This window comes from Callospermophilus lateralis, chromosome 5 (assembly GCF_048772815.1).
Source record: "Callospermophilus lateralis isolate mCalLat2 chromosome 5, mCalLat2.hap1, whole genome shotgun sequence".
In the NCBI taxonomy this organism is placed as follows: Eukaryota; Metazoa; Chordata; class Mammalia; order Rodentia; family Sciuridae; genus Callospermophilus; species Callospermophilus lateralis.
The window spans coordinates 144,601,696-144,625,403 of NC_135309.1; the positions used below are offsets into that span (position 1 = coordinate 144,601,696).

At 38.5% G+C, this 23,708-nt stretch overlaps 1 protein-coding gene across 2 annotated transcripts; it reads right to left on the reverse strand.

Annotated features, from left to right (window-relative positions):
* Positions 1-730: 730 nt before the first annotated feature.
* Amacr (alpha-methylacyl-CoA racemase) lies at positions 731-17,792 on the reverse strand. Of its 2 annotated transcripts, XM_076856184.1 has the most exons (5): positions 17,439-17,792; positions 15,087-15,230; positions 14,032-14,192; positions 9,342-9,528; positions 731-1,442 (listed from the first exon to the last, which is right to left on the reverse strand). In XM_076856184.1, exons 1-5 carry the CDS (start codon positions 17,683-17,685, stop codon positions 1,027-1,029), a joined length of 1,155 nt encoding a protein of 384 aa, XP_076712299.1. In that variant the 5' UTR covers positions 17,686-17,792; the 3' UTR covers positions 731-1,026. The 2 variants fall into 2 exon arrangements, with proteins under 2 accessions (XP_076712299.1, XP_076712300.1); XM_076856185.1 differs by lacking the exon at positions 14,032-14,192 and having other exon boundaries at positions 1,327-1,442.
* Positions 17,793-23,708: the final 5,916 nt, after the last annotated feature.

The window sequence follows — 23,708 nt, forward strand, 5'->3', positions numbered from 1 at the left end:
AAGAGCCAGCTACAGAGGACCCAGCCCCAGCAGAGCAGTCGGAAGGCTGAGTTATCTGCAGGAAAGCCCAAGAACATTTGCTAACATCCCAATTTAAAGACCCTGCCTGAATGATCTTCTAGTCAAATTAAAAGGGTCAGACTTTTCTAAGGACAGTCATTTTGGTAGAGATTTGTTAGAGCCTGGATAAGGAGCTTCCCCCCAAATGCCCGTGTTGATGCAGCAATGCTCAGAGGTGAAGGGATTAGGTCATGAGAGCTGGGACATAATCAGTCCACTCAAGTGTGGAAGGACTGACGGGTGCTTACTGTTGCTGGGGCGTGGCAGAGGGTCACTGGGGGTGTGCCGGGAAGGGTTCCTCTTCCCGTGATCCCTACTCCCTTCCTCCTCTCTGCTTCCCGGCTGCCCTGAATGGAGCAGTACTCCTTCATCAGGCTCTCCAGCCATGACATGCTGCCCAGAGCAACAGAGCTGGCAGGTGTGGACTGCAACCATGAGTCAAAATAAACCTTTCCTCCTCTGAGTTGTTCCTGTCAGATACTTTGGCCATAGCCATGCAAAGCTGACCAGTACCATAATAGTAGAGTCAAAAGTATTCAATGTGTCAGAAAATGTTATTTTAATGGTATTTAAAAGGGGTTTTGTTGAAGCTTTTGCAAACTAAAAAGCACAACCCACAATAGGGGAAAAAAAAGCTTTATTTAATAAAAATGTATTATAGTGATTCATTTAAATATAGATATATAAGCGTTTTAATATCAACAAATACATTTTATCAAGCAAATTGGAAGGCAGAAAAAAAATCCCACAAGATAATATGAATATGTAAAATATCCCTAAATCAAATATACTGATAACAATTTTCAGACTGCAACCGTTAGTGTGTTATCAATCTTCCATGTTTCTGGATCAGAATAGTTGGATCACGGCATGACTGTCATCCCACATTTCCATGCAGACACTGCTATGTATTATTCTCCATTGCAAGTGCTACATTCAAATTCATTTGAACTGTGAATCTAGAAGCTAGAGATGAGCTTTGGGTTTTGGTTTATTAATTTCAATAATTCTATCTGAACATAGCTGGTCAATCTCCTCCTGGTTGAACCCAAATTCTTTAAGTATATCCTCCGTGTGTTCTCCTACAAAAGGATCTCTTTCGGCAGAAGGGGCGGCTGGGGTGTTTGACAGCAGAGGCGCAGGTCGGGGACTCACGTGCTGTTCCTCGTCAGTCATGAAGGACCCCCGTTCTCTGTTATGGTCATGACAGGCAGCCTCTTCAAGGGTCAGCACTGGGGTCACACATGCATCTATGCCATCAAAGATCTGGCACCACTCTGCCTTGGTCTTCTTTGCAAACACATCTGCAAATCTCTTCTTCATTTCCGGCCAATCGGTCATGCTCATCTGCTTGGGAAGTTCTTCAGACTTTAGTCCAAGTCCTGAGGGAAAAATGTAATTTCTTAAATTATTATGCTTAGGGTAGAGAGATTATAATTAATGAAAATAAATTTTGAGCCCACTAAATTTATCCCAAATAAAATGTTCTCTAGAGTTTCTCAAATGAATCAAGAGAAGAAATTCAAAGTCAGTTTGAAGTTGGAGCCAACAGCTGGAGAGGGTGGGGTGATGGGGTAGGCAACACTGAAAACACCGCTTGTCACTGCCTACGGTTTACCACGGACCTTTCATCAAAAGTAGTCTGTCTTTAATAATCTAGTTTCCAGAAATTGATTTCTTTTCGCCAAGTAGGATTTCAAAAAGAAATTTCCTCAGGATGGTATTATCTGTCTTACTGAATTAAAAATAATTCTGTATTTGATATAATGCACCTGAGCCCTATAAAAGATAAAATTTGAGCAATTTTACATATGACTATCTTAGAAACATGACTATCTTATTCAAGAAAGAACCCCAAAGATAAATGATGAAATTGAGGATTACAATTTTTGAGTAATAATTCTTTTATCTTTATATTGGTAAAATAAGAGTCTGATAGGGCTTTGTACGAACAACACAGGACCAGAAAGGTAGCCAAAGACTAGACCAAGATGTTTGGACTTTATTATGGTACGAAAGCATATTCATACAACTGTTCTGTTTTCATTGTTAAGAACCTAATAAATTCAATAAATCACATAGAATTTTCAACACTTCATTATAAAATTGGCTTTGAGTTAGATGGCATTGCACAACTGTAGGTGAATGTAGTTTAAAGTAGGTGAGGCTAAGATATGCTGTTCAGTAGATTAGGTGTATAAAATACATTCTCAACTTATGATAGTTTCAACTTAACAATGGGTTTATCCAGACGGAACCCCAGCATAAGTTTGAGGAACATCTGTATACTCTAAGGGCCACCTTACTGGGGTTTGAAATAAATGTCAAATTTTCCTCTCACATAAGACAGTTTTATAATGCTGAAGGCTAATAGTAAAATGATAATAAAAGCTCCTTTTTCTTATGGATAGTATTTTTTGTGATCTACGTCCGGTAAATCAACAGGTTGATCTCACTTTACCAGCCTTCCCTTCCCTTCCCTCCCATGTTGAAGCTCAGGCTTACTGGAAGCTGCTATGAAGATGCAAAAGTGCCCGCAGCAGTAAGAAGACATGAAAACTGCAGCCCCTCCCTAGGGTCTTAAAGGGTCCTAGGACATATGGAGAACTCACATAGTTCTGAAGTTTTATGAATAGCTACCTCTGGGCATATAAGTAAAGTTTTCTGGGTAGCCATTTGTTCTATTCGAGTAGCAGGACAGACCTGGAGTCATAGATTCAGGCTATCACTATAACCTATGAAGAAAAATGCCTTGAATGTCTTTCACTTTGCTTCCATTTCATAATCACCACAAGCTCTGTGATTAAAAAGCAAATAAAATGAGGAGGCAGCCAAAAGTAGTACATCACTGCTACTGATGGAAATGTCTTTGTTTTTCATCAGAATGTGATCAGAATCCTAACATCAAATAAAACTGGGACCAATGTATTCTCTAACTTATATTATACTTGAGATACACGGGATCTGGTCTATATACTGGAAAACACTAGAAGCTAAAAGATGCCGGATTCTACTCTTAATTCTGACAGCCCAGCTCTTCCATTTTCATCCTTTCTGGGCAACAATTGCCCTCCCATCCTGACCATGATCAAGCCTCCAGGACTGACCATCACTGGCCAGGGCGGGCTGAGTGCTCTGCTCTTGACATTCCAAAAGGAACTAGGAATCCAGTCACAGCTAGTTTGTTTTATTTTGTTGGCACTGCCTGGGACTGAATCCACACATGCTAGGTGAGCACTCCATCACTGAGCCTCATTCCCAGCCCTCACTAGTTTTTATAGTATAGTCAGTATTAAGTTTCTGGTATTTTAAGTCAAACAGACTCACAGGGACTAGACTTACATAAAATATTTATTATCTTAAGCACATATCATAAACTTTACTGCTATAGAACACTATATTAAGCCGTCAAAATCCATGTTTTCAGTATGATAATATATATATAAGGATGGCCACTGTAAACATTATGTCATAATGAAAAACTGGAAAATATAAATGAACATTAATAGAGAATTTTAATATAGGCAGACCATGGAGTATAAAATGACTGCTTTTTATGGAGCATGGTCTGCCTATATATATATATATATATATATATATATATATATATATATATATATATTTATATATTTATATATATTTATATATAAATCTTTTATATTGGCAGGAAAGAACATCTCTGCTATACTGCTAAATAAAAAGAGATGGCTGTAAGTTATAAATTTAGATACAATGATATATAACAATAATATAATTCACATATACTAATGTAATAAATATAACATGCATTAATAATTAATATATTACAAGTTAATGTGTAATCATATAAGAAAAACATAATTGTGTGTTAACATTCATCCAGGAAAATATGTAAAAGGCCATAGTGCAAACTTTCCCAAGGTGGCAGAACAAGGGAGACATTTCACTTCTTATTTTAAAATTCTGTATTACTTACAAATTTTTAAACTAACACAGTATTTTGAATTTTCATTCTTTTTTGTAAGTTGGGGTAAAATACACAATATCATATAATTTACCATTATTGTTACTTTTAAGTATATGGTTGAGTGGTACTATGTACAACCATCACCACTACCCATCTCCAGAATCTTTTCTCTTCCCAAACTAAACTTGGTACCCATTAAATAATAACTTTTCATTATTTTCTCTCCCCAGCCCCTGGCAAACACCATTCTTTCTATCCATATGATTTTGTCTATTCTGGGTTCCTCTTATTACTGGAATCATGCAATATTCTTTTGGGAGAGATTTATTTCACTTAGGATAATGTCCTCAAGATTTATCCATGCTGCAGAATTTGTCAGAATTTTCTTCCTAATAATGCTGCATAATATTCCACTTTATGCATATACCACATTTTTTTCATCCTCTTACCTGTCAATGAACACATAAATTGCTTCCACATTTTGGCCATTATTAAAAATACTGCTGTGAACACAGGTTTACAAATACCTGTTAGAGTCCCTGCTATCCATTCTTTTGAATGTATTCTTGGATCATGTGACTTCCGTGGTTAGTGTTTTGAGGAATTGTTACACCATTTCCATGGGAGTTGAATCCCCTTACATCCCACCAGTATTACAGATGGGTTTGCATCTCTCCACAATCTCACCAACACTTATCATTTTTTGTGCAGTTTTTAAATAATATTTTGAAATTTTTTAAAAAAACTACAAAATCCCTATTGCTTATCTGATGGTACTACAAGAGTCTTAATCTCAAAATTCTTAGTGTTTTCAGATTATTTAATTTTATGTATTTATTTATTTATATTTGCCCCAGAAAACAACAGGGAAACAAAACAGTGAGGTCTACAAAAACTTGGACGTGTAGGTACTGAAGAGCTTAATTAAGGTCTGACCCCAAAGATCTCAAAACACAGGGGGACAATGAAGCATGTAATTAACACTACTTCAAAAAAAATCATCATAGATTTGGGGTTTGTCCAGCAGGGCCTGAGAGAGAAGTACTTTGTATGTAACTAGTAAAAGTATCATTTTTATTAAGTCAATAACTCTGAAAAAAAAAAAAAAGAGGCTGAGACATTGTGTCCTGGGCTCTGTGGACTGTGTGATGTGCCTCCTGCCTTAAGCATAAATAAGCCTCCTGTCAACCAAGTATCTTCAGCAACTTGAGGGAAGAAAGGTTGAAGATATCACAAAGAGTTGAGGATGCAAATGGAGGGGACCAAAAAAATCAGGGAGGTTACAGGGTTTAGACTCGGAGGAGCAAACCCACCTGAAGGTGGTCAAGAGTTGAGGGCTGCAACAATTAAGCTATTAACACGTGTCATTTCATTTTCAGTATTTTCAGAATGGTTCATTCGCAGAGGTGGAGTGTGGATGTTAAAAGTAAGCACTGTGAACATACATGCTTTAAAATACCAGGAAGATATGCCAAGGAGGGGAGCTAACTTGTGGAATGGCAAAGCAAGGAATTACAAAAATCTGCTCTCACAGGAAAGCAAAGAGAACACTAGGAAACCAATTGTTGGAGTCAATTCTCTCATCACTCTCAGAATTACCGAAAAGCCTGTGTGATCTCAGGAATGTTTACTCAAGTTGAATCTTTTTAAATTTTTTTTTTTAAAGTTGAATCTTGATTAGTCTAGTGTGCTTTATGGCATTACAACTGCTGCTAAAGTCACCTCTCTCTCTCCTGCTCTGTGGTGGCTTTGAGAACCAATGGTCACTCCACAAGGGCAGCTGTGAAAACCAGCAGGATAAGAGCCACCAAAGGAAGCAAAACCAGTGTGGAGTTCCCCCAAAACCCCACCCCTAGAGAACTGTCATTATGTGGCCTGACAGCTCCCCGAAAAGTTCCATTCTCAGGACTGGACTTTATGTGACCTGCCAGTTCCATCTGTAGGACTTTTTCAAAATCAAACGGCAACTGTTTAGCCTCACATCTGTCTGAGGTGGCATTACCTGGGGTATAAGTAAGAAGTTAACCAAAATAGTTTAAAAGGAAACAATGGGGAACAGGCTGTCCACAGAGGGTTTAAAAATCTCCAGCCTATATCTGAGAATTATGAAGGCCGTATGTGTATATGCACATGTGCAGGACCATGTACATGCACAAAAGACATCTGAGAAGGCTCCAGTCTCTCACCTCTGGCTGATCTTGAGGTTCTGCACAATCGAAAAGGTATAGAATATCTCAGAAAAGGATGGAAGAGTTATTGTTTCAAGTTATTTAAAGACATCTCTGTCCAGCATTAATTAAATACCAAGCTAACTGAGCAGGTTTCAGTGGCTGCACATGCCAAAGAATACATAGTTACTATATGAAAATCATTAAACAGCAACAATAACAAATCCAGGACCAGGAAGTAGGGGAAAAAGGGGTGAGCTGGGTTCAGAGCTGCCACATTAAATTATTTGTAATGTCCAGTTTCAATGAAAAATTCTGAGTCTTACAAAGAGGCAGGAAATTATGGCCCATACACAGGCAAAAAAGCAATCAACAGAAACTTCCCCCAAAGAAGCCAAAGGTTGGATGTACTAAACAAAGACTTCAGGAATTATTTTTAAAGTGTTCAAAGCACCGAGGGCAATCATGCCTGAAGAATTAAAGAAAAGTATGAAAGCAATTTGAGATGACAATCGTATTAAAGGAGAACAAAACAGAAATTTTGGAGTTGAAGGTTGAGCAACAAATGAAAAATTCACTAGCGAGAAATATCTCAACAGCAGATATGAACTAGCAGGAGAAAGAATCAATAGACTTCAAGAGAGCTGAATTAAGAGTATCTCGTCAGTCGAACAGAAAGAAACAAGTATACAGGAAAATGAACAGAGCCTCACAGGCCTGTGGGACACAAGTGACTAGAGAGTCTTCAACAACTGAAGAGAGAAAGTACAAGAATCATTAAAGAAATGATGTCTGGAAAAATTCCAAAATGTGATGAAAAACCTTAATCTGCATATCCAAGAAGCTACTCATCCAAGATGGAATTCAAGTAAAGATGAAAAGATTCAAGATCCACACCTAGAAACAATAAAGGAACTCAGTAAGGGTGCAGGATAGAAGATCAATATACAAAACCCACTGTATTTCTAGAGACTAGCAATGACCAGTCTGAAAATGTTTCTATCAACAATAAATTCAAAAAGAATACTATTCTTCAGAATGAATTTAACCAAGGAAGTGCAGCACTTCTATAATGAAAACTACAAAGCATTGCTGAAAGAATTAAAAGAGGATTTAAATAAATGGAAAGCAAGCAGCCATGTTCCTGGATTCAAAAGCTTAATAATGTTAAACTGGCGATGTTCCCTAGTTTGATACACAGATCCAACAAAACCCCTGTAAAAATCCCACCTATCATTTTTGCATAAATTGACAAGTTGCTCCTAAAATTCACAAGAAGTCCAAAAATATCCAAGTAGCCAAAACAATACTGAAAAATAACATAGTTGGGGAGCTTACACTGCTAAGTTTCAATAATCAAGCATAAAAACAGACACAGAGATCAATGGCATAGAACTGAAAGGCCAAAGCCACCCTTCCACTTGTGGTCAACTGATGATCAAGAGGATGCCAAGATCATTCAATGAAGAAGAAAACATCTGTTCCATAAATGGTGCTGGGAAAACTGAAGCACCTATACAAAAGAATGAAGATGAACTTTTAATTTGCCCTATACACAGAAATTAATTCAAAAATGGATCCGAGGCCTAAATATGAGAGCTGAATATTGAGATGACCCTATATAACTGCAAGTTATCTGAATTAACTTTTATGAAATACTTACTGAAGGGTAAGTAAAAAAATGTGTTAATAAAGTCTATATTCATGTTATCAGAACTCGAGTAGCTATAGCGATTGTTTGAAACTCAGGCCATAGAAAGGTGTTAGAGGAATATATTTTTCACCGTTGTTTAGAAGTACCAGCTGATTACACTTATATTTTCTCTTTTTTAAAGAGAGAGAGAGAGAGAGAGAGAGAGAGAGAGAGAGAGAGAGAGAATTTTTTAATATTTATTTTTTAGTTTTCAGTGGACACAACATCTTAATTTTATTTTTATGTGGTGCTGAGGATTGAACCCAGCGCCCTGTGCATGCCAGGTGAGCGCCCTATCACTTGAGCCACATCCCCAGCCCCAACACACTTATATTTTCTAAAGACAATGCATATATAAACAAGGTTGTTGTACTCTGCAAACCCTCAGTGCTGTATCCCTGCTGCTTTCCAGGGCTCTCTACCCAAGGTGTGTGTTGCTCCCACCACTTGGGCTCCATATAGCATTGTTCAGTCCAGATTTTGAGTTAATTCTGGTTTTTTTTTTTTTTAAAGAGAGAGAGAATTTTTTAAAATATTTTATTTATTTATTTATTTTTTTAGTTTTTGGCGGACACAACATCTTTGTTTGTACGTGGTGCTGAGGATCGAACCTGGTCCGCACGCATGCCAGGAGAGCGCGCTACTGCTTGAGCCACATCCCCAGCCCAATTCTGGGTTTTTAATTTCAATTCTTGGGCAGTAAGGCATTATATATGACCTAGGCAAATCATTTTTTTCTCCTATACTTTTTTTTCAGTGAGTGAAGTTAAAGCATTTGATCATAAAATGTTTTTCAATATTTACAAAAATAATCATTATACCTATTTGCAAATCAGTATTATATTGCACCTGAAAAGCCATCAACAATGATACTTTGAACTTGAAGTAGAAAGGTAAATGTACTGTAATCAACTTTTCATATCACTGCAGACTATATTCTCAAATGACTTAGATACTAAATTATTTGCAGAGTAAATTTTAAATTCAAACATTTCACAGAAATAAAATATCTCCAGTCCAATTTCTTTAAAGGAAGAAGAGATCCCAGATTTTCTTGCTAACTTGTGGCAGACTGGCCACAGACTCTCTGTACTCAGGTGACACCTGACAGTGTAAGAGGTATCTGTCAAAGAATAAGAGCCGACAGAGGCAGTAGATCCTTCCTAGGGAAGAATAAGAAATATTGGGGCACACAAAGGCAAGATAAATATACACACTACTGATGTGACATGTAATAAAAGCACTGGACATCCCACAAAAAGAATTGTTATATTTTAAGACCCTGAGTTATTATGTACACCAGTAAAAATCACCTGTTCATTTAAAAGATAGAGGAAATTCCCCATGGATAGCTAGAGTTAATCGAAAGTTGGATATATAATAAAATATTATGAGATTTAAAAAGGCCCCAAAATAGAGAATAAAGAGTGCTCATGGAAAAAGAAAAGTGGGTGAAGCATGTAACAGCTCCTACCTTGGATGAGTTGTCTGTAGAACTGGGGCTCTATGGCTCCCACAGCCATGAACTGCCCATCTGCTGTCCTGTAAGTTGTGTAGAAAGGCGCTCCACCGTCTAACAGGTTCTGTCCTCGAGGCTGTTCCCACAGTCCCACTTTTTGAGTTTTCCACAGAAAAGAACTGAGATATGCTGTTCCTTCCACCTTTGAAGAAGCAGAACACACATAAATCCAGATAATTCAAGTGTAAAAGCAGGAATAATGTCAATTCAGGTTTTTAAAATTTGTGTGTTGCAGTGATTATACATGTTATACAGCTTCCTAGGTATTTTTGCAAACTTGAGTTAGAGAGGGTTTATGGTAGAATAACAACGAGTTGTGCTCTTCAGTCCAGAAAATATTGCCAGGCTTAGAAAGAACTACTTTTATTCTTCCCTTCCAATAAGATTGGCAAAATGTTGATAATTTTTGAAGCTAGATGAAGGTACAAGAAAGTTCTTTATACTAGTCTCCACTTATATATATGTTAGAAACTGCCAGAAAAAAAGCTAAAAATAAAACAAAGGGATATTAAAGTATGATTTTCAAGAACTACAACAATATATATAGTGATATAAGAAACATATCATTATTTAAAGTTAAATCACATTACTGTTACATTTAACTTATTTTGGCTTGAATCCAATACCAAGTAAACTAAATTTAAATGTTTAATACATCTTATCTTTAATGATCACTAGAATGTTACAAAATAAAGAAAACAAGATGGGTGGCAGGTGTATGGCTTTTCTGAGTACACACTAATTATGGGGATTCCACCTTCCCATCAAGTCCTAAAGTAACACTGAATTCGCAAACTCAAGTATGATTATCTTAAGAATCAAAATGAAAAGCGAGATACTCTGGGCCATGCCTGTGGATTTTATAATTCTGATGATTCCAGCACCCCAGAGAGTAGTCCACACAGCATCCTTATCCCTGAGGCTACCAAGAGGGGAGAATAAGCATGGAATTCCTATTATTGATGCGAAACAAAGACAAGATTTCTTTTAGATACATCTCAAATTTCTCTTTTTATTGAAAATCTCCTACATACCTGAATTTATGGCTGTTATATTTAAAATCACTAAATAAGAAACTTTATAACTTAATATGAAGACACATTCTAAGAAATGCATTGTTATGGGGTTTCATCACACTGTGAACACCATAGAGTGTACTTAAACATCCTAAGGTGGAGGGCTGCATAATTGTATGGACCACTGTCAGATGTGCAATCCATCAATGACTAAAACATCATTATGCAGAGTCTGACTGAAGTTGCACTCATGTAAATGGCCTACGTGGGTGTGCTTTCACTTTTTGAGACTGAGTTACCCAAATCTTAGCAATCCCATATTTATACACATATGCATGATACACACATAAATATGTGCACTATTTTAAATATATTTTATGTTCATGTTGTATGTGAAGTATATTTTTAGATATGTCCTATACCAAATTCAGACATGTCAGAGACAGCTCACTCACATTCATGAGTAAACCTTAAAAGAAATTTTTCCCTTCAAATGGCATAAATTTGACCTTGAAATTGAAATACTATTGTTCTGCATGAGTCTTAATTCTAGCTTGCTCATACAAAACCCAGCAAGTTAGTATCTGCTATAAACAAATACCTACTTTATGCTGAGTCCTTGCCCTGTCACAAGTGAACTCAAAGTGAGTCAGGCTCTTACACAGCACTGCAGAAAGTTTAGTTGGAGTTTTGAATACTGATATCCTACTTTTATATTCAGGCTAAAAAAGTGTGAAAAGTTTCAAGATTCTGTATCGAATTACTTTGATTAAAAAGTGTTTCTGCTCTGCTTCATCATAAGTAAAATGTACTTAGCAACACAGGAGCCACAGGACAAGAGTCAGGGTGTTAGCTCTCCCAGTCAGACTTCAAGGTCTGTTGGTGGTCACCCCAGCAAGCAGCTTTTCTCGCCCCTAATCCTCATGTCATGCATACTGCCCAGATGAGGTTCCATAACACAGGGAAATGGCAGCTTCATCGACCCACCAAATTTTTATGCCATCCTTATCGTGTGTTGGCCCATTGCATGGAACTCACAGTGTGTCCATGTGCTCCCTGGAGTGTGGGTAACACAGCCGAGAGGACCCCACATTCCAGTCATCTTAACTCTATAGGGTCCAAGGCAACAGAACTATGGCGAGACAAACACCAAATCATTCCAAGTGAGCATGAGCCAAGGATTCTGTTGCTAAAATACTCAAAACTACTATCCTATAAGAAGAAGGTGTTGCCTCACCTGAATCAGCTTCTACAGCAGCGAAGAAGTTGTGAATGAGATCTACTGATCCTTAAGGCCTTGAGTAATCAGCCAACACTCACAATCCCCTACTGTGAGCACGAATCCTGAGGGCTTCCAGTTTCATAAATGATAAAGCTTACTACCTTCTAATTATTAGGTAATTCTGATTAGATAAAAGCAGTAATCACATTATTTGACTATAAATAACCAACCCATATATTTAGAAAATTAGTCAACTATTACTAGATAAGTATTTACCTTAAATTCTCCTTAAAATTACCAAAGCCCCATGGTTGTTTTGTAACTGATCTCTTTTGGACCCATGGCCTGTGCCCACAGAGGGCAGCAGAGGGAAGCAATTGAAAGCTGGAGCTTTAACCTCTGTGGCTTTCAAATTTTCAACACCAAATGAAAGCAAGCCAATTTCCCTCAGGAAGTTTCATGGCTCAAAGAGGGAGCCCTGTGTAGGCCCCAGCCCTGCACCTGGTGGGGCGAGGGTGCAGCTGGAGGGGAAGTGCTGTTGCGTTGCTATCACTCCTTCATGCTGCAGCTGCACTACACCTGGGCCAGCAGCTAGAAACAAAAGATAAACCCACACCACTCCTTCCAAAATACATTCTGAGAAGGACACAAAGGACAATGTGAGCTGTGCTCCATGACAGTCACAAGAAACAACACAGGAGAGAACTGAGGAGGAGATCAGATTCCAGCCCGGGATGTACTCTGCAAAGGTTGCCAGTGAGCCAAACCAATTTACACTATTCAGTCTTTAAACCTTGGAGGTGTCCACCCGTGTGGACCCTCTGGCCATTACTCTTCTCTAGGCAGCTTCTCCTGCCTTGGTTTCCTCAACAACACTCCCTTCTGGTTCTCTACTTCACCCTCCTTAGCCCTTGGTTTTCTTCTTCTGCCCACTCATTATGTGCTGGTGTCCTGTCCCTTCTTTAAGTGACCTTTCTCACCTGGCTCCCAGATTATTCCCAAATGACTCTGAAATCTTTTTCTAATTCCTAACCTCAAGTATTCAAACTAGATATGAAAGGTACTTCATAAAGGAAATGACCAAACTGTACTTCTTTTCTTTTAGAAGAGTCTCAATAACAAGAGTATCTGCTCTGTGCTGGGCACTATTTACACCTAAACAATGGATGAACTCATATAATTCTCTAATAATGCTGTAAAGTAGACATATTATCATCTCCATAGTACAAAGGAAACTGAGGACAGAAAGGTGCAGTAACCCTCCCAAGACCACAGAGCCATGAGACCTTGGGAAGATGTCTACACTTCATAACAATGTACAGTCATCCCCGCTTTCTGTAGTTTCACTTCCCACCATTTAGTTACTGGCTGTCAAGTGCACTCTTAAAATATTAACTAGAAATTTCTAGAAATAAATCATTCATCAGTTTTAAACAACTTTTATTGCTATGTATATAACTTGTTATAATTTTTCTATTTATTATTAGTTACTGTTGTTAATCAACTATGTGTCTAAGTTATGAATTACGTTTATTACCAGTATATGATGTATGTGTTATAGAAAAAAGTATAGTATATAGTGAGATTTGATAATATCTGCAGTTTCGGACACTCACTGGGGGTCTTGGAACATATCCCCTGTAGATAAGGGAGGACAACTGTGTTCTAAATGAAGTTGTTGCTTTGAGAGTTAAAAGGAATCACATAGAGAAAGTGCCCAGCAGAGCATGAGGCAAGTGTTGAATGTATGACAATGCACAAACAGAAACATTATGATATTGGAGCCTCCCCTACCAAATGCAGCAGGAAGGTCTGGACAGGAAGGCCCATTTTGCTTCAGCATCCATGAGAATCTGTTCCACCTACTGATGAAGACTGCTTGAAAGATTTTTTTCTTTCTTTCTTTTTTTTTTTTTTTTTTAATCCAGGGGTGCTTAACCACTAAGCCATATCCCTAGCCCTTTTTATTTTTTTTAATTTTTGAGATAGGGTCTTGCTGAGTTGCTTGGGACCTTGCTAAGTTGCTGAGGCTCACTATGAACTCAATATCCTCCTGCTTCCGCCTCCCGAGTCACTGGAATTACAGGCATGCAGGACTATGCCCAGTTTGAGATATATATATTTTTTTAAGCACAAAAAATAACTTGGGGAAAACTGTTGAAACACCACAGAGGAAGCAGGTAAGTCAGAAACAGTTCAGAGGAGTGACTCCAAAGATGATTAAATTATGACATTCTGACATGTATGAAGGCTGTGTGCCTATTTTAAAGAAAAGCATATTCTTGGTGACCTGAATTCAAACATTAAGCTTCATTTATTTCTTGTTCAGAAAAAGATTTGAGGCAACCATATAGCACACATAGGAGCAAGTGGTAGGTCTATCATTCCCCGCCCAATGAATACTTACCATGTTTGCATCAATGACCTGACCTTTGCCAGAGCGTGTGCGTTCAAAGAGAGCCATCAGAATGCCCAGTGCACACATGAGGCCACCACCACCAAAATCAGCCAGGAGATTCAAGGGAGCATATGGATTGTCACCACTTCTGCCAATTTTTGACAGAACACCTATACCATTAAAAATAAATTTAATGCCTCTTTTAAATACATACATGAACTTCATAGAAGAATAACCCATCTCTAGTTACTGACCTGAGTAAAAACTAGTACCTCAGGCTTTTCCAATTTGAACCTACACAGACTACATATAACAAGTTTTTGACAGGCGGCTTTGTTTTGATGATTTTTTTTTCTTTCTAAAACTTTATCCCAGCTAACATTTTCAAAATTTGTTAAGTTTTTACTCACTGGATTTTGGAAAAAAAACAAAACAATGATTATTATCAATTCATGATGTAAACAGAAAACAGTGTCATGTGCTTTCATTCTAACCACAAAGAAAGGCAAGAAAATAATTGTGTACAAGAGATTAAATTTTAAGTAGGTGTGAACAGCCAATTTTATAATTACCTTCTCCCTTGATCTATATGTATTCACAGAAAATCTGAGAATTAGGCTAGAAATAAAGAGACATTAGGACCTGAAAAACACGGGGTTTTCCTAGTGTTCACAGAAGCCTGAAACCAGGACTCAGGCAATGATTCCCAGTGAAGGAACATCAGAGTCCATCTATTTCAGTGTTTTCAAGGTGTGGGTGATCATCACTACTACTACCAAGTCTCTTACTCCCTAGCAGGGGCCTGAGAACTGACTCCTCAAATGCAGTAAATAAATGTTACTAGTGAGGATATGTTATTCCTCAAATGTGTTAAAACGAGAAGGGAGCTTCAGAATCATTGTTCTAAGAATTAAAATTAACCTAATTTAAGCAATCATGCTCTCCTTATTGATTCTGATAAGAATTTAAGTCTGCACTTTAAAAAATTCTTGTTAACCAATGTAACTACAGATCTTGATTGGGAATAAATTTAAAGTGTAGAAAAAAATTATTCTTCAACATACCTGACAAAGCCAAGTAGTTGATGTCATGACCAGCTTTACTGGAGAATCGTCCTGACTGGCCAAAGCCACTTAGTCTAGCATAGATGAGTTTTGGATTCTCCTGCAGCAGAATCTCTGGCCCAAGTTGGAGTTTCTCCATGACACCTTAGGAGAAAAGTAACAACAAAAAACATTTTTATTTTTAAAAAAAGAGAACATGAATTGAGAAATGGAATAATTCCTCATATGAGGTAAACATAAAACTACATTCTTCCAAATGTAGTAACATTTGTTGTGGATTTTGTGAAAGTTGTCAAAATCAAAATGGAGTCACTGTTTCCTACCCTAACCAAAAATAAATAAAACTCAGAAGTTATGAAGGAAGGGATTTCATGCATATATGCCTGATGAGAAGAATTCACAGAAGATTCTATCAGAACCACAACCTGGCACAAAGGCCACCAGAAGATTACACAAATAAAACTTCCCTGAGAACATCTGCTCAACTGTCTTTAATCTCAGACCACCATCACCCTTGTTACTAATCCTGGTAGCCAAGGATTAGTTTCAAAATATTTTATGGAATCCCCGTTTCACCTGTAAAAACTTCCCCTTGCCTCAACTTCTTGGAACACCTCAGAGTTTACTGTGGAACACCTGCTCTCATTATTATGATCCACTATTCCCAAATATCACTAATTGGAGAATATCTCTTCAATTGTTATTTAGGTTGACCACTTATAGCATGTTTCTAGTAGAAAAAGACCTGAAGAGTAAGGACCCCATGTGTGGTTTCTGCCACAGGATGTTACTTTTTCATATTTCACTCAAGGCATATCCAAGCCTACTCAATCCCCAAAGCAGGATTTTTTTTTTTTTTTCCTCTCTGTGCTGTCCTGGTAGTACCCTTCCTTCTTCCCTTTCAGTTAGGAGCTCCTTCTTCAGAATTCGCAGCATGCTCTTTCCACAGGCCTGTATAAAACCTTCACAAATAAAGGTCACAAACTTCCATAAAACCAAAATTAGCTACAGTAACACCTCAGAATTCTTAAGCTATCAAGTATGATATTTACTGCACAAAACCCAGGTAAACTGATATCTTAAACCTCCTGGAATTAAGTCATCAAGATTACATAATATACTGTTTAGGACTCATCATCCTGAATCAGTGATGAAAACTGAGTCTAGCACCCACCTTTTTGAACAGTAGCCACAAACCCTCACCTGGAGACTATATGTCTATCCACAGCTCTCCTAATTAAAAACTTGGAACAAATAATTTAACCATGTTGATCCACCCTCATCTTCAATTAGGCATTATTAAATCATTATTTAATTCTAAATATCCTCAAATATGACTGTGATGACTAAAAAGCCTGGTGCCCTGTAGACTTTAAATTCTTTTGCCAAACGTTTACTGACTTCCTACCAAGAAATGTTCTGGCATATAAATTCAGTTTTAAAAGGCTGTCTGACACAAAAGCACCAAGTAGGTTGAAACCAGTATGGAAAGTAAGAATCCAGGTCCTGGTAAGGAAAAAAAAAAACTGAATTAATAGTGTTCGGTGAAAGCAGTGGTGATGAAAGGAAGACTGGATTCAAGGATGAAATACAGTTTACTGAATCAGGAAACTGGGTTAATACTGGTTCCATTCACTTTCATAAAGTATACATAAGAGGAGATGCCATTTTGAAAGGAAAGGAGAAAGGCTTGGTTGGGGTTTTGCGGCAGTTGCAGCGCAAGCGGAACAGTCTTTGAGAGAGGAACGCATTCGAGTATGGTAGCAGTCTGCAGCTCCAAGGGTTGGGGTACAGATGAAGAGCTGGGCCCCACCTGTATGTAAAGCAGAAAGCATCAGGAATGAGTGTAGAGACTCCAGGGCACAAAGCACAAAGGAATGACCTGAGGCTGGAACCTAGGATCACCAGCATCTAAGGCAGGGAACATTGGCCTCGTTCGTGGATGCTTTGAAGGGTACACCACCCCCAAAACAGCAACTAAATGCCATGTACCTCTAGGCACTTTGGGAACAGACGTATGGCTTTTGTTAGATTCTCATATAGTTCAATTCCATCAAATAAGCAGATACAAAAGGGCAATGGATAGTGGGCAACCAGGAAGGGGTCAAAAGCAATGAAAGAAACAGGGCATTAGCAGTATCTCAAAATCCAAGCTTTAGAAGTTCATCTCAAGAGAATGGTCAACAAGACCAAATGAGACTGAAGGTCGTAGTAAGGTTGGGACGCACGAGGTTTCACGCGTCAAAAGGACCAAGGTGCGACGGGGGCAGCCTCAATCCCAGTGCAGATGGCTCCTGATGCAGGAACCTCGCGTGTCCCGCCCGTGGACAGCTCGCTGGGGCCGAGGCTCACCGCGGCGGAAGGGCTCCAGAAGCACGTCTGCACGCGTGCAAAGGCGCCGCAGCACGGCTGCTCCCTGCGCCCGTTTCAGGTCCAGCACCAGCGAGCGCTTGCCCCGGGCCAACTGGCTCACATCGCCGAGGGAGCCGACCCGGTCCACGCGCAGCACCTGCGCTCCGAAGTCCGCCAGGACCATACCGCAGAACGGGCCGGGGGCTAGGCCAGCCAGCTCCACGACCCTGACGCCCTTCAGAGCCATAGTGCCTCTCGGCTCCTTCAGAAGAAGACTGAGCAATCCCGGCCCGGCCCCTGAAAAATGTTCAGCGGACCTGGATCACTCTTGCCTAAGGCGCCGCCCCAATCCCGCTAGCCTGGCGAGCTCCCTCCCTGCGCGCCTGCGCACAGCCGCGGAGTCTGCGCAGTGGCGCCCTTCCCGCCGGGCGTCCCAGGTCACTAGTGCAAAGTCCGCTGCGATCTCTCCCTTCCCTCCAGCCTGGGTGTTCTGGAGTGCAGGTCTCGACCCTGAGGACTTAAATTGTCACCTTTCTCTCTAGACTCTTATTCTCCCCGTGGCGTCCCCTGGCCGTTGTACTATTTGAGTCCCTACCCTTGCCTGGCCTTAGAGAAATACAAATAATCTAAATACGTAAGAACTACTCTAGGGTATTTCCTTCCGCAGGGTGCAGGTAGCCTCCGTCACCGCCCCTGGCTTTCATATGGAATTGGCTCAAGATACCTCCTAGATGCACTAGGGAAACAATTTTAATATTAGGAGAACATTGGAGGGGTGCCGCTTATCCAGGACTGAATGAGAGAGCTTTAAAAATCGTTATCCTTTGCTACCTGCCATTTCTGTGGACAATTACAGTTTCGAGTTTTCAACTTTAATGCCGCTCTTTTTAATCATCATCATCATCATCACATGTAGCCCCATTACTTTTACAGTTTCTTCTCTACTCTGTATAACCTCTTTGTAGGTAGTCAGACAATTTTTTTAAGGGCTCCAAGACTTTGAATAGAGCTGGAAGTGAGTGCCAAAAAAATTTCTGCACTAATCTTTTGTAAGTATAGGTCTATGTATTTTGAGACAGGTGATAAGTGACCACAAAACGTGGCACAACTGTAGCCAAAACTTGTTAGCCAAGCTTAAACTACTCTCGATGAGTTTTGTGATTGTATCAGGGCTCTTCAGCTCTCGCTATGAGGAGTTGTCTCCCACTAGAGACAGGCATCTTCTCTGCCTGCATCTTAGAATGTTTTCCTTGCTGATCTGTAGCTCATGTTCTTACCTTCCTTCAAGCATAAAGTTCCTTATCCCCTACTCTTTTATTTGTATTTTGAGAAACTTAAAAAGAAGGAAAATTGCAGAGAATTATATAGCAGACATCCAGACTGAGACATTTATATTTCATATTTGCTTCCAGTCTATTTTTCTAAAAAAACAATGGTGACAAATGCAGCTCAGGCTGAGCTATATCCCAGTACCAAGAATCAGCTTCACATGAATCAGAGATTTTACCCAGCATCACGCTGTAGTAGCAATTTCAAAGAGATGATTCATCAAAAGACTCAGACAAAGCATACAGAAACCTAAGAAGTCTCACATGACTCTTCAGATTCTTCCTGCTTAAGACGCTTACCCTCTCTTATAGATTAAATTATGTCTCTTTGAAATTCATAAATTGAACACCTAACCTACAGTAAATCAAAATGTGATTATCCTAGAAGCTAAGGCCTTTAAAGAGGTAATTAAGGTAGAATAAGTTACATTGGGTGGGCCCAAATATGCCTGGTAACCCTATAAAAAGAGGAGTTTAGACAGAAAACACAGACCCAAGAATGACCATGTGAGTGAACAGAGAGAGGTAGCTATAAACCAAGGAGAGAGGCTTCAGAGAAAATCAACCCCACCAGCATCTCAACTTTGGATTTTCAGCCTCTAGAACTGTTTAAAAAAAAAAAATATATATATATATATATATATATATATATATATATATATATATATTCGTGTTGTTTAAGCCATCCATTCAGTGTTATTTATTATGACAACCCTAGCAAACTAACATACCTTCTGACCCACAATTTTAGTTGAAATCTCAGATCACCTAATAGACTTTATTTTATATCTTAGAGATTTCTTAGCTATGGAACCGTTCTTCCTGGATTTATTTGCCAATCCTTTGGCCAAATATATCATGCTAAATGCATTTGATTGATAAATCCTCTTTCTTTTACCTAATATTTATCTATTTTCCAAAGGGCCATGATAAGGAGATTCACCTAATATTTTCTTTCTCCTCCAGATGCATTCCTGTATAAAAAGAAGTAATGGATCCTGCCTGAGCTGCTTTTCTCTCCTTCCATAGCTAAAGTTTTCTTTAATTTTTACCTACAGCTAGATTCTGTGCTCCCCACATCCTGCCATTTAAGAGACAAGCACTCTCATGATTTTGATGTGTGCCCCCAGGCCATTATATCTATCTGTAGCCATAGCTGTATTCTTTACATAATATATCATAGCAAACAAAATATGGTAGTATTTTGTGTTTTAATTTATATAAAAGATGTTAACTGCACTCGTTTTTTCTGAACTACCCTTTTTACTCTGTTTTATGTTAACCGGTCTTCCCATTTCTATTTCCTCTTGGACCAGTCAGAAACAATGCAAAATGAATTCTCTGGAAATAAACCAGATAACTTATGTAATTGCTAAGAAAGCTGGAATTCAGGCAATTGGCAAGGCACTAGTATAGTCTGGAGTACTGGAGTCATATTCAAAGTCACAGCATGATAGTCTGGCTAGAATAGAGAGTCTGAATAGAATAGATGTCTCCACTCACTTCCACCCTGCTAGACTCCTTTCCTGCAGTGAGGGATTGGCACCAGCCTAAATCACAGTCAAAAGGGCAGAGGGACTAACTTGAAGGGGCTACTGCTGACAATTAAGATTCTAATCACTAAATTAGGATAAAGGCAGTGGTAGATTGAGCCATATCAATTAGGTAAATATTTAAAATAGTGTTTTTGAATAACCTTATTTAGTCCTAACTGTTATGCTAGGACTTCAGTTTGTTATTCTAAAAATCAAGCAAGTACCTTACCTTCCATATAAACTGTGCTCAGGATAACAAAATAGCTGATGAAAAAAAAAATGTCTGTCTCAGTCATCTTTTTGTTGCTATAACAGAATACCTGAAATGGAGTAATTTCTAATGGAAATAGATTGATTTTGGCTCAGGATTTTGGAGGCTGGGAAGGTGGTGTATCTGACAAAGGCATCAAACTGCTTCTACTCATTATGGAAAGCAGAAAGAAGTGTACAAATTGGAGAGAGAAACAAACATGAGGGGCAACCTCACTTTATAACAACCAATCTCATAGTAACTAATCCAGTCCTGCAAGAGTTGAGAACTCCTTCAAGAAGTATCATCACACTGAGGATTTGGATTTCAACATATGAATTTGGGGGGTATACAAACTTCAGTCCATAAAATGAATCTGAGACATCCTGAACTTATCAATTTTAATATCACAAAAGATATTATAGTGTGTGTGTATATATATATATGTGTGTGTGTGTGTGTGTGTGTGTGTATATACTATATATATAGTATGTGTTTGTTTGTTTGTTTGTTTATTTGCGAGTATGCTGCAATAGACAACACCAGGAAATTTTCCTGCAAAAATTTTGAGCCTAAATCTAACCAAACATATTATCTACCTATTTATAAGGGCATACAGGCAATAGAGTAAAATGACATGTAACACCAGAGGATATAATTAGTGAAATTCACAAGGTAAGAAAGCAAACGTCAAAGAAATAAGAAATCATTGCATAATTTTAAAAAATTTATATACAACAATCAAATGTAGTGTATAAATCATGTTTTGAAATTCTGATTTAAGCCTGGGGCCATAGCTATGCCTGTAATCCCAGTTACTTGGGAGGCTGAAGCAGGAGGATAGTAAGTTCAAGGCCAGCCTGAGCAACTTAGCAAGACCCTGACTCAAATAAAATTAAAAGGACTGAGTCTACAACTCAGTGGTAGAGCACTTGCCTAGCATGTATGAGGTTCTGGGTTTTATTATAAAATTTATTATAAGACAAAATATATTTTATATTATTATAAAATATTATATATTTATATTATTACAAAATAAAATATACACAAAATATTATAAAATAAAAAGATTAAATATTGATTTAAACAAACATAGGAAGCTATTCATGAGAGAATTGGGATAATATTAAGTAGTGACTGAATAGTCTATGATATTGAGAAATAACTTTTCTTCTTTTTATACTTACAATATACTTTTTGTTGTTATAATATTTTTAAATCCTCTTGTAGGCGGATGTGGTGGTGCATGCCTGTAATCCCAGCAATTTAATAGGCAGGATTGCAAATTTGATGCCAGCTTAAGCAACTTAGAATAAAATATTATAAAAAGGGCTGGAGGTGTGGCTCAATGATACAATGCCCTGGGTTCAACCCCTAGTACAGCCAAAAAGAAAGAAAGGAAGACCCACCTCTCACTGAAATGCATACTGAAATGTTGTAGTTCTTGAAGACTAATAAGGAACTTTGAATATCTGATCAACTGCATTTACATTTCCTTTGCCTGTGTCCCTTCCCCTTGGATCACCCTCCCCTTTTTGGTACCAATTCCCCTTCCTTAAGTACCCAGGGGTGCTTAACCATTTAGTGCTTAACCACTGAGCCACAGTCCCTGCCCTTTTTATTTTTTATTTTGCAATAGGGTCTCATTAAGTTGCTGAAGCTAGCCACAAGTTTGCAGTCTTGTCTCAGCTTCCAGAATTAGGGGCTTTACAGGTATGCACTACCACGCCCAGTCCTTTATTTTAAATAGGTATGTCTATACTTATTAACTTCCCTGCTCCACTATTGTATTCTGCAGGGAAGCCAATAACTTGTCTCTTTCATTTCATGAATCAGTGAATCTAAAGGAAATATACTCAATGAACTGGATGAAGAACTTCATCCAAGAAGCCTATTTCATAATCTGCATCTAATATAGAGAATGATATTCTGGACTTGATGCTCTTATGGCATGAGATCTCTGGGGACTTGAGAGCATATGAATGACTTTTGCATATAAAGGGAACTTGGATCATTAACACCCAGAGACAGATGGTGTCAGGCTGACTCTAAGATGTCTTCAAAAGACCCTTACTTCAGGGTGTTTATGCCTTTGTGTAATCCTTTCCCTTTGAGTGTAAGCTGGTTTGGTGACTTGCTTCTAATTAACAGGATACTACAAAGATAAAGGGTTATTACATCCATAATTAGGTTCCAAATTATTTTAAGCTTTGTCTTGTTGGCTATAGATGTCTATCTATTGTTTTCCCAGCTTACATGCTTTGATGACGTCAGTAGTCCTTTGGAAATAGGCATGGGACAAGCAGCCTGGGGCAGCTCCCAGACAATAGACAGCCTTGCACTGAGACCTTTAGTCCTACTGTCACCAAGCAGGCATCCAAGAAGTTCCCTCAAGAGGAAAATGGGACCTCAGCTCAATGAGGGCAGGCTTTTCAAATTGTTGCTGAAAATCATTCCAGGACATGCCAAAAGCAAACACAAGCAAAGATTTAAGGACAGCCAAGGTGTATACACCCCAAAAGCAGAGTATGAGTAGCCCTTGTCTCTCAGGAAAGAGAAGATGTGTGACACCTTCAGAGTTGAGCTTTCTGATTATATACATGATTCTCTTGGAAAGAAATGTGCAGCTTCTCTGGCAAGCTCCTTTGAAACTCAAATACCATAGCAATCATTTGATATTCGGGGTGCAGAATGTTTATTTTTGGCTAAACAGTATAGAAGTAAATCATCTATGGATACATTGTAGAAGTCTTTGAATCTGGTGAGATTTAAATTGATTATTTTGTTGTCGTCTTTATTGTTGTTGTTGTTGATACTCGTTATTGAATGTGGCAGGATAGGTACCATTGAGCTACATACCCAATCCATTATTTCATTTCTTAAATTTTGAGACAAGGTCTTGTGAAGTTGCAGAGGGTCTCACTATGTGATGACAAAATGAGACCTGGTTATGAAATGAAATTTTAAAAACATTATGGCAAGAAACCAATGCCTGGGGAAAGGAAAAGAGTAACTACTCTCCCTTCTTTCAGTCTTTCTCCAGAAAGCCTAATTAACCTTGGGTCCCTACCTTTTGAATTGTAAATAACTGCCCCTGGGAGTCTGATTACTCCCTCTTAAAATGTAACAGATGCCTGCGAAAAGAGCCCTTTATTCT